Source organism: Trachymyrmex cornetzi, unplaced genomic scaffold, assembly GCF_001594075.2.
Source record: "Trachymyrmex cornetzi isolate Tcor2-1 unplaced genomic scaffold, Tcor1.1 scaffold299, whole genome shotgun sequence".
Classification (NCBI taxonomy): domain Eukaryota; kingdom Metazoa; phylum Arthropoda; class Insecta; order Hymenoptera; family Formicidae; genus Trachymyrmex; species Trachymyrmex cornetzi.
The window spans coordinates 1,140,270-1,152,373 of record NW_017297680.1 but is presented as its reverse complement, the minus strand read 5'-3'; the positions used below and the strand labels follow the sequence as shown (position 1 = coordinate 1,152,373).

The 12,104-nt window shown below is 33.6% G+C and overlaps 3 protein-coding genes across 4 annotated transcripts in view; 1 reads left to right on the top strand and 2 right to left on the bottom strand.

The window, feature by feature from the left end:
- LOC108762431 (calcium/calmodulin-dependent protein kinase kinase 2) overlaps nt 1–508 on the bottom strand; it is a 71,136-nt gene extending 70,628 nt beyond the window's left edge. For both annotated transcript variants that reach the window (XM_018509427.1, XM_018509429.1), the window contains exon 1: nt 77–508. The gene's annotated coding sequence lies outside the window, so the exon portion shown is untranslated. The remainder of the gene's footprint in view (nt 1–76) is intronic.
- A 3,995-nt stretch (nt 509–4,503) lies between these two features.
- Nucleotides 4,504–6,636, bottom strand: LOC108762406 (uncharacterized). The gene is made up of 3 exons (XM_018509389.1): nt 6,517–6,636; nt 5,859–6,074; nt 4,504–5,163 (listed from the first exon to the last, which is right to left on the bottom strand). Exons 1-3 carry the CDS (start codon nt 6,559–6,561, stop codon nt 4,798–4,800), a joined length of 627 nt encoding a protein of 208 aa, XP_018364891.1. The 5' UTR covers nt 6,562–6,636; the 3' UTR covers nt 4,504–4,797.
- Nucleotides 6,637–9,134: 2,498 nt separating this feature from the next.
- On the top strand, nt 9,135–11,974 carry ImpE3 (Ecdysone-inducible gene E3). Its single transcript, XM_018509363.1, has 4 exons — nt 9,135–9,442; nt 9,887–9,967; nt 10,632–11,368; nt 11,544–11,974. Exons 1-4 carry the CDS (start codon nt 9,398–9,400, stop codon nt 11,923–11,925), a joined length of 1,245 nt encoding a protein of 414 aa, XP_018364865.1. The 5' UTR covers nt 9,135–9,397; the 3' UTR covers nt 11,926–11,974.
- Nucleotides 11,975–12,104: the final 130 nt, after the last annotated feature.

The window sequence follows — 12,104 nt, the reverse complement described above, 5'->3', positions numbered from 1 at the left end:
CGTGAGAACGTGATCAAAAGTGGCACAACACACACTAGGGTGGAAACTCTTTTTCGAGTTGTGATGTTTTACTTACTCGCTATGTCAGGCGAGGATAGCAATCTCTCACAGGAACTTTTCTCTTTTTTCGCTTCTCTCCCAACTAACCGCGCTGGGAAATCCCTTCCAGCAAAGAAAGAGTGTCCTTCGCCGACGACACCAATAGGTTGAGAATAGTCGACGCGATTGGCAGATTCTCCCTTTTTTCTCACGATTGAAGGCGCGACGCGTCGATAGGGGTGCAAGCCGGTCGAGATATGCGTTGGTCGTTGTCGTAGGGTTGTTTGAAGCGAGAATTTTCGCGGCATCGTACCCGACGCGAGATTACTCTTCCCTACGTACGCATGATCACCAATCCCTTCCGCATCTCTCAGTTAACCTTCGCAGTGCTCTCTACGAGCTTGCGAACGGAGTCGATGGAAATGGAAATCGACGACGATCAACCGTCGCTTCCCGCATCGCTCGGTCGACTGACTAGTTTGACTGGACTGCCTCCCCGTACACTCGGAGATTTTATTCCATCCCCACCAGAATCTGCCGGCGCCCCCCTTGCTGACGAACCCCCACTCATGACACCCACTCACGATCCGACGTAGGTGCTCGGGGGTGCGTGAACGTTGAGGTGAACGCAAGCCTAGTCGTTGACCATGTAATTGATAGTTGACCGTATCATCCAAAGATCAATTAAAGGTCTGTTTCTTATGACAAAAATAATTGTCTAAAAAGAGCAATGTTTAGCTTAACGTTATTAACGTGTTATTGACAGCCGATCCTGTCACCTGGATAATTACAGAGTTTTTTGTTAAAGTATAATTATTTTACAGTGTAATGATTTTGCCTTAAATTTATAATCATGTTGTACTTCCAGGGTCATATAATATGTCCCTGAGAGAGAGAAATTATAATATAAGATTAATTAAAATCAAATTACTCATATTTATATTTGATTATTCTTATCTTTATGAAATAATTATCAAGTTTGTATGTTTGATTTGTATGATTATGATTCTTTTAAAACAGTCACTTTAGAAGTCAATTGGGAAAAAAGGGTGCACCTTTCAACTACTGTCCGTATATATAGTGAAAAGTTTTAAACTGTAAACCCCTCAATTATTTGGACCAACTCTTTTATGTAACTAATAACTACATCCAATTTAAACACCCAAATTATTTACAGGAAGATTTTCTCTGCCTACAGAGATATGAGAGGGGACTTAGGTCTCAAACTTTATTCAAAGCTCAAAGTCTCCTGAGAATGTGTCAGCATTTAAGAAGTTTCACCTTTACTGTAAAAAGTTCCAAAATTTTTTATATCAACTTTTAGTAAAACATTTTGTTTTAATTTATTTATTAATCAATAATTATCTCTTTTTTTGATGAAACGTTAGTTATATTCTACATAATATACAACAAATTATATTTTAACAATTTATTTACTTTCTTAATTATGATTTTTTTAACTCATCCAAACAATCTCTGTGAAATTCGAAATATCCCATTTTTAGGTATATGATTGATAGATTATATCTAAGTTCTGAAAATAGTGTGTTAACTTTGCGAAGATATATGGATTGAATTTTTCTCATGTGACCACTTACACATCGCGCAAAAAATTTTTCTTATCCGCTGACAAACCAGTTTCCAAGTTTATGTTCAAGGTTACGAGGCAAAATAGCGGCGTACTTACGTCACAAACATCGATTCGTGGACGTTCATTGACCCACCTAATTCTAAGGCGATCGTGAGCGTATCATCGTTAGTTTCGTGAGTTAAACGATCGCTAATCCTCCCACTCACGAATCAAAAGACCTTGCCTATTACATTTTACATAAATCCTTCGTGGTGATTATCGCTACATGAAAAAAACCTCTAATTATCGTCTTGCCGATCTTTTCTTGAACATTGAAACTTCGATATGATTGTTTGGACGCAGTCGCCTATTTATAATCCATGTCATTTCTCTTTTTCGGATATACGATTTATTGATCGCCATTCTGGGTAGTTAAAAGACTTAAAAGCTCAATATATTATCGAGGAGATACTATAGCGGGAAGTACTATAGCACACCTGTCCAATTGTGCTGCGTGGATTTTCCGCCGCAATATTCTCTCTCTGTTGTCGCTAATTAAAAAGTTCCGCGAGTTGCGCTAACGATTCGTACTATTCTACTCGAACTCGGCCTGGGAAAGTTTCATTCATGTACACGTTGCAGGTCAACATAACTGTCCATGTTCTCATTTCGCAATTATAATAATGGCGGCTATTGTAAGAGTTATAGTTATTAATAACATTTCGACTAACTAGTAATATATACCAGTAATTTTCGCAGCTATTAGAAAACCCTAATTTCCAAGAAAAACGGTAACACATAGTAAATATCTCTCCCTGATTTATAAATTATGCGTGGAAATTGTTGGAATTATTAATTTTTTTTAAATCGCTTGTTACTGATATTTTTAGCAAATTGTTGTAAATTGTGAACTGGAAACATGTACGTTAATATATTGTTTTCAATTATTCCAAAGTTGCTGTTATATTAATGATTATTGAGAATATCTGAGTATAAATAGATTATTTATCGATGATAAAATGCAAACGACTGTTCGAACGATAAAAAGTCATTTGAAATAAATTATTAATCTTAGTAAAAACTACAAAAATAACTTATTTATCAATATAATTATATTGAGTTTTAGCTGTAGATTTTATAAAAATCCTTCGATTGCATGCATTATAAATCTCTTGCTACGTATACCTACATATAACATTGCCCTAGTTTCGATTTAATTATGTAACAACGTAATAAATTCCTGAACACGTCGTAAACGTAAACAACGTAGAACAGCCAGGATACAAGACGGTTAATGCAGATATTATTAACGTCGCGATACGTATTACGATAATACTTACACACACGTGTAATATTACATGCTCTTTTCATGATAATTATAACTTTCAATTGCAACAGTTTAATAAATTCAATGTCAACGGGCTGTATCGCTCGAAATATTCTTGAATATTTGAGCTTATATAATTTGTGGTCATATATTAACGAGTCAATAAAAGCGTGACACGACAAACTGTTGACACGTAGAATTAATCTATAAACGACACACGGCGCTGCAAACTGCGTCGCCACACTCTCATCGATCACGGCTGCTTATACAGGTGTATAGCTTGTACACAAGCTCATACAGACGCAGCGTATTATTGCCAATTTATCAAGTGCTACTCCTCCTTCGTATTGAACTAGACAGTAAACAGATTTAATCTTAACCGGAAACTACGAATACACACGAATACACATGGCTATTGATCGGATGAAACAGATCGAATTTTAATTTGATTGAGAAATTCCTCTTTCACAATTTATTCTTGTTTTTTTTGCATGCCTGTCACGTAACGAGAATATTTTATCCTGGAGAATTTGACGAAATTAATAAATTTAAGACAATAGTAGAAGCATATAATAAAAAGTCTGATACACACACGTACATGTACACACAATGCGTAAAAATAATAAAGTTTTAAAATTCCGTTTAAATTAAAAAGAACACTACTTATAAAGTCATATTACGGTTATCCTTGAAAATCGGTTTAGTTTTGCAGCGAGAAAAATTGATCTTGTATCGATCATATTACCAATTATAAAATATCTCAAACATATACGTAGCTCTCGTCGTTTTCTCAGCGATATCAACCGCACAAATCAGTCATACGGTTTTAATAAACTTCGCCTCCGGAGATGTCGGCACGCAATCGCTCGTGTAACAGGCGATATTTCAGTGTGGTCGGATTACAGGTAGCGGAATCGCATAGGGAGTAATAGACCGTAGACGAAGAGACTCCTCGTCTACGAGTACACTGATCGTCGAAGATCATCGACTATCAGTCGGACTCGAGAGATCGAATCTCAATTCGGTAGAAATGAAATTCCTCGTGGCTTACCTCCACTTCATGCGGCGTCCAACTTCGTAAAATACCGCGTAGCCGCTTGCTGTGAATTCGCGAGATACCGGATATCTTATGCATTTCCAATAACGCATCGCACTCTCCATTAATGTGCATTGCCGTGCATTTTTCGCACGGCTAATAATTTTTATTTCCTTTTTTTCTTTTGCTGTCCCGTCTACGGTAACTCGAGACTCGCGTCTTATTAAAAATCCGAAGCGCGAATTGTCGACTTGCTGTTGAATTGCATAAAAAATGCACTAATATCAACATTACTCTGTAATATCTCAGGTAATACCTATTGGTATATACGTTTTATATACGTTTTCTAAACGTATCTAATGTTCCACAAACATTTAAGAAACGTATATAAAATCAACATGTGTTACTGGGGATAGAAATAGAAACTGATTTTAATTTCATGGTACATTTGTCTTAATTTGTTAAATCTGTTTTATTTCATTACGGGTATACATAAAAAAATAAGAATATAAATGTGTAAAAAATGTGATATCATGTTTATGTTAATAATAATTTACTTAATATTATCTATTTGGATTTCTTGAGTTTAATTTGTCAAAGCATTTCACTAATGATCTCTTATGAAATTTGTATGGAAGTTAGAAATACTGCTTTTCGCTCTTTTATCATTACTTTTTGTTCTTTAATATTTCGATTAAGAGGAAAGATTGTGAATCTCCGACATTCAGTAAGTTACTTGACAAATCTGAAATTTTCAGAACTATGTTGCACAGTTTTTGTTCTTCGATTATTTACATTGCACGTCTAATTAAACGATAGGCCGTCCTATTTCCTTCTGTAAGCAGTCGGATAATCCGTGAGGAGGCTGCCGGTGGAGAGTATGGCCCCCGGTCCGCCGAGAATGCCACCTTTGTTGGCGAACCAGCCGTTACCGCCCAGAAAACCGGCCGGTTCCAGCCGGTTCGTGTAGAAACCAGAATCATTAGGACCCAAGAAATGCAATAGACCGGATCCACTTAGCTGCTTCGCTGTCACGTTTTGTAGCACGTTAATTCCTAGAATGTTTAGCACATCTTTCAGTAGCGGTAGACGATCGTTCAGGAACGATTGTGGCGAGAATTGGATTTTCTGCACCAGCGGTGTCAGGAACCAAGAGAACGGACCCGGTTTTATCGTTGAATTTTCCTGAAACTTTGCCAAAAAAATTGATTTTACGTCAGTGTCTTTTTGAATGCATTTTTATGACGCTTCATGATATAGAGAGAAACTATGAAAATAGAGAGAGGTAATCTTTTTTATTTAAAAATTAAAAATCAAATTAAGAACGTGAATATTCTCAATAATACAAAAATTTATGCAGAAAACATAATGTCTATATATCTGATATGTGAATTTTTCAGAAAAATTGTATAAAATTGGTCGATTGTTGTCAATTTAATTTATAACTTATTTATTTCAACTAAAATATGCTAATACTATGAACATACTAATGCTATAGCTCAGGTAGACCACAGAGTTATAATTAAGTCATAACATATATAGGACGTTATCATGACGTCATTTGTCACTTAAAAATTTATAGTGAAAAATAAGATCGTAACGATGTTCTTATTATATATTATTGTGACTTCTATGTTCTACTTTGAAATTATATTTATAATCTTAGTTATTGAATACGTTAATTGACAAATTGATTTTAATTAATTATTTAATTAATTATTTAATAGACAAAAATGACAATGAGTAATTTCTGCAAAGAGAATTAGTGAGTTATCCAATTACTGAAATAAACTGATAGCCTAACAATACATATTAAAATTATAATTAATTAGCGGAATGGAATGATGAAACGTCATTGTCTCATCAATTTATGAAGATACACTTACTGACTGTATGGTCGTATCGATCACGGTACCAACTGCCGAGTTTGTAGCATCAGTTTGTATGGTATCTTGTATTGATTCTTCGTTAGTCGGCAAAGCAGAATTCTGTTGTTTATTCGATCCAAATGAATTTTTTTGCAAATTTGTGTTATCATGGTCGATTTCATTGATAGATTCGTCGATTGATGGGTTTAATGGTTTCGCCTGCGTTATTGCAGCCTGTAGAAATTTTTATTTACTTCTTTATTACGAAAGTAATATTTCTGAAGAGAAACTAATTTATGCCTTAATATAATGCATATGTTCGACATTAAATCGTTAATGTGAAGTAAGATCCTAGCAAGCTCAAAAAGTAGCTTTTTAAATATGAGAAAATTATAGAAAATACACAGAGATAAATTCAACAATTATTGTAGAGAGAATAAACATATAAAGAAAATATTTGTTGTCAATTCAAATATTAAAAATTTTTATATTTAGTTTAAATTGGAATTAATTGTATAATATTAAATTTGAAGAGACATTTATTTTACGTTACGTTACACATTTAAAACTTTATTTTAATAAATAATTTATTAATTTTGATAAAAAGGACTACATGAAAGTTTGGTATACTACCAAGTTTAGAGGCGAATTTCTGGTTTATGGGTTAACAACTTACCGCCGTAAATAACAACCACATAAATCTTGTCGCTCTTGCCATCATTAGGTAGAATATTGTAGTAAGGAAGCTCTGACAGCGTTCTATGTAACTTATTCCCGCGATATAGAGTATACCGGTTAGAACTCACAAGAAACACATCGTATATATACTTAACGCTGTTTATATATGCCGTCTCATGCGTAATAAGCAGGACGTAATCGCATAAGGGCGCCCACATGTGCACGTTATAGCGGCAGACATCAGTTGTAATGATAAAATATATTTCGTTGAGAAACAAATTGCGAAGAGAAATGCTCCCGTTACTGCGTGGCACGCAGTTTAAATGAAAAGAAATATTTGAAATGCGAAGTATTTCAAATATTACTTTCTTTGATTACTTTCTTTGATTACTTTCTTTGATCATTAAACGAAACTAAAGTATCCTGTATATAATTGTAGCATGATATCATTTGAAATTATCCCAATATTTTTCTTAACGTCAGCTCGATAATTGAAAATTTTCTCTCTCTTGAGAATATAATGGAAGAAAAATATTATTCACATTTTGCGTTCTGAAAAATCATGATTTTCTTACGTTCTTTTCTAAATAGAATGTGTATGAATATTAACGTTGTTTTTGTTAACTTCATAATGAAGTTTATATCAACCTTGTACTAAAATAACATGCTGAACTAATTGAAGATGCAACAGCAGCGGAGCGAATGATGACTTGGATAACAGTTGTATCTTATCTTACAACATGCACAAATGTATTTTAACGATAGGAACAAGAAATTTGGTACGATAACGAATGGTGAAAACTGAGAAAAAAATTTTGTAGTTCGTTTATAAACTGCATGAGTAGAATAAAAATTATTTTTTTAACAGTTTAATAATCACATAACAGTTAACGAACACATTGTTATTATATTGAACATATTTGTCAATTTTAATTGTTTTCTTGCTTTAATGATATATTTTGTTGTAATATAACATTTCAACGCAAAGGAATATTTTATTTTTAGTTGTCTGTTTTATTACATTAGGACAAATTTTTGTTTTCTCAATGCGATATATTTTTAATTTGTCAAAATGCGGAATATGAGAATTCATTTTTTAACGAATTTATTTTGCGAATAAAAGCGAATTTCGTGATGATGAGTGGGGTCTTCTAGAAGACAACATTTTCGAAATCGCGAACAGAAGATACGTGAGTCGTATGAAAAACCGGTCGGGTCATTTTTTTCGATTGTTCTGGGACAAAGTGCCGTGACCGACTCTCCTTGAAAGAGTTGTTTTCGACCGAGAAATTTTACTCTTATTGGACTGTTGCGAAATCGTCGTGAAGGTCGGAACTTCATCAATGCGTGGTTAATTTAAAGAAGAGGTTATATATTGTACATATATCTAAAATGTAGAAACGATTAAAATTGTCAAAGGTTTTTAAAAGAAAAAGCTTTGATATTACAAAGAAAGATAAGGAAGACACGAAAATTAGGCTATTATACATTTTCTGATTATAATTTGATATAATATTTTTATGTGAGAATATTGTGATTTTTGCATCGACCTTACTGTGTTCGAGTCAATTTTTATCGAAATTGTTCACTTAGCAAAAAAATTGACTTGTACCATAAAGGAGAAAGTTAGAATGATGGAATGTAACAAAAAAGCTCGATGCTATCGTTGGAAAGAGTGAAGTGATTGAGTTACTAAACTTCGAAGTTGATTAAAACGGAAAATGGCAGAAGCGAATACATCAGCTATAGGAATAACTGGGTTATAGATCAGCGGTAACAATATATGTGAAGAGTGCGAATACATGTTTTCACTATATAAAAGCATTTGTTAAAAATTGTGTTTCTATTATCTTTAGCTCTTTTGCATTTGTTTTTGCTATTTTGCAAAATCGGTTTTACATAAATTGTAATTTTTTTAAAAGTAATTAACAAGTTTATTTGCAATTTTAAATTATTTTAAACAATTGAATACTTAAATATTAGTTATTAATAAATATTGAATTTGTCTTTAAAACTGCACGAAGAATTCAAAACAGTCATTATTTATTTTTATTTTTCCAGCATATCTTGTGAAATTTTCTAAATTTTTAATTAATTGTGACTTGAAAATTTAGCATTTTTACAATTTTGGTCAGAAGATAATATTACATCATAAATTATTCTAGCAATTTGTATACGAAAATTTACATATAATTTCTTATATAATCCGTATAGTCCAATTAGAGAGAGATCGAGGACGAGTGCATAGCGGAAAGTCGGCTTCTCGTCTCGAAACGTGGTCGGCATACGGATGACGGCTTAGTTTAGGCATCATACTGTGATTTACCCATCGGCACCAATAAGTACCGGCTTGCTGCCGCCTGTGCGCCTTGTAACGCAATTAACAATCCTGTACAGGGACCCGCTCGTTTACATACGCGATCGCATAAGAGTGTGGAGGTGTGCGACGCCGAGGACAACATGGGGGACCGTTATGAGTCTTTTCGAGACCAGTCTTGTCCCAACAGCCGCCTGCGAACCTCGATGTAGTCCGTGAAAATTGTCGATTTCTCGACTATCGTCTGAATTATTTTTTCACACAATGATATAAAAATACTTCAGACCAAAAGTGTTTAATTTTTTTCTGTAATTTCTTTTTGAATCATCTCAGAATTGTCCGTAATTATTAATTCCTTGTTTTATTAGAAATTTTATCAAGACTAATGTGATACATCTTACATTTCAACAGTTTTAGACTTTTGAATCCTTTTTGAGTGATTCTTGTTATTGAATTGTGATAAGTTTATGCCAGAGAGTATAGCAGATTTGTGAATTGTGGCTTACAAAGTGCGTATAAAGAGGTAGAATTTATTTTGCACTAGTAAAAGAAATATTTTGTCATGAAGGTTTTATGCAGTTTAATGATGATAATGATTCTCCGGCAGGTAAGTGATATTTATTATCACTATATGTCTTTAATATTTAATATTGCATTAGTGAGATATAATGTTGTGCTATTTAGTGTCATTAACGCATATTAAATTACAGAAAAATTGCTATTTCTGTATCTTAAAAAATCGAAAACATGAAAATTATTATAATCGAAATTTATTGTATAATTTAAATAAAAATTAAAATGTTATATGAAGAATGTAAATTCATATTCCTGATTAAAATTATAATTTTAATTTTGCGCAAACGATTCTGTGCTTTAAATATCAACATTAACATTTAACGTTATAGTAACAATGTTCTCGCCTAATTAACGTTTAATGTGAAATATTTCCATATAAATACGCGTTTATATCATAATCGTGGCTAATAGCTCGGAGAACTACGGGTATTCATGCTTTAGCGGAAATGTTAATTAAAATTCTTTATTGCTTCAGGCTATCGCCGGAATCGTTAGGAAGCCGCCGGCTTTTTCAACATCAGTGTATTCAAATTCGTATCTCCCCGCTGCTATGCAGGTGAGTCATTTTACTTGATTACTAAATTTGATGAGAGATTCTGAACATTAAGTTCTCTTGCGTATAATTGCGATGCTTCTCATCTTGCCCGTAATAATCCGGAAATACTTTATATGTTTCTTCGTTAATATCATGTTAAGATCATTCAATTTGCGTTTCATTTAATAATTCTTAATAGTGACATTAATTTCACGATTTTTATCTGTGTGGTTTAAAAATTCGAATAATTCTGGTAATTCTATATATATAATAAATTTTTATTTCTAATATAGCATAATAAAATAAAATATTTATTAAAATAAAAGTACACTGAAAGAAAAATGTGCTAAATTTTAATGAATAATTGTTTGAATAGTATTGATATACCATTTATATCAGTACTATAATAAGACATATTAAATCAAATTAACGGTTTTTGTATCAAATAAATATACCTATAAATATGTTTACATTTAGTAAATATTCAACTAGCACTATTCAAATAAATATTCATTAAATTTTAGTACATTTTTCTCTCAGTGCATTGTACCTACAATACGGATTCGTCCTATATACTTATATATACATACTTACTCGCTATTTATAAACATTATATACATTAAGTTTAAAAAAATATGTAATATCCGTAAAGCCTGTTCATTTATATGATTTATTTTTGAATCAGGTAATTTTTCACGCAGTTGAGCAACTGAAGTTGCTCCAAGCGGAAGAAATATTGCAGTTAGAGTTAGCGACTTCCTCACCGATATCGACGACCCAATCGATGAAGAAACAGCAACCTCAATCGACGACACCCGAGGGAATTTCTATAACTTCAATAGCTACGACCGCAAAAGTGCATGAAGAGAGGACAAAATCCGTAACATCTACTCCCATAATATCTACTTCGACTCTAGCGAATGAGATATCGAGCCAAAGTTCATCCAAGACTTATGATAATTCGACAGAAGTCACTCAACGTTTAGCAACTTCGACTGCGAGCGTTGTATCTGATCACAAAGAGACACCAGAAGTGAATCAAGAAACTACTGAAACGAATTACGAATTACCAGCAACGCCGGAAACGAATCACGAATCACCAGAGCTCGTGCAGGAGATTCCGGAATCGAATCCAAAAGTCACTGAGAACGAAGAATCTTTAAATACTGAACGTTCTTTTGGCAAAGTATCAACCCAGATCCAAACGCAGCAACAATCGATACAGGCTTCTGTTACGCAAGTGTCGGATTTTCAGAAAACGAAGAAACCTACCGTTGACAGCGTCGTGGACGAAATTCACAGAATCGTGAAGACAACTACATCCCTGTTCAGCGACGAATCGGATGACAGCGATGAGTCAAAAAGTGTGGAAACATCGATCGAAAAATTAGAAAAAATTGAAGAAGAAGAAGAGGAAACAAGGTGATAACATTTTCATTACAAAATTATAATGTTATAACATACTAAAAATAATCGTGTTGGCTAAAATGGAGAAAATTCAATAGAATTTCGCAGAAGCTATAATACGTATATTTGATATTAACTACTAAGTGCATTTAATGAAACTTTTTTTTATTTTTGTTTTGTTTCATCGCAGGTTTTGTTTACTTGGCGAAAGAGTGGCTCAAGTGCCGCGTCCAAGTTTGAATAATTATTTAAGGCGTTCCAAAATACCGCCTAGACCGTCTCTTCAGCAAATGGCGAATCTTTATGACGCCCTCAGTAAAGACGCGCGAAAACAAGGATTCGCGCGTTTTGCTGGCTACACGGACGAAGTCTTAAAGATTTTGTATTCATCCGCCGAGGGTGGCATCGGACCGCAGCTGAAACAGCTGCTAGAGAAGGTGGTAGAGAAGAACGAGCTCACTAGAGATGATGCGAAGTTGAGAACGTCGCAAGCACTGCGTGATCTCGACAATCCTGCCAGCGCGCTCAGCATGGACCTGAGACGTCTGTTACCGTTGCGTTATACGTTCTAATTCTTGAGAGGTTTACAACAATCTTAGAATATGTAGAAACAAAAATACGAATATTGCAATAGAAGAAATTAATTTTCTTTGTAGAAAGAAAAGTAATTATATCCTATGGATTATAAAAAGATACTAAATTTTCTAAATTTTTCAATATAAACGTAAATATGCTTAGGAAACGCGTATTT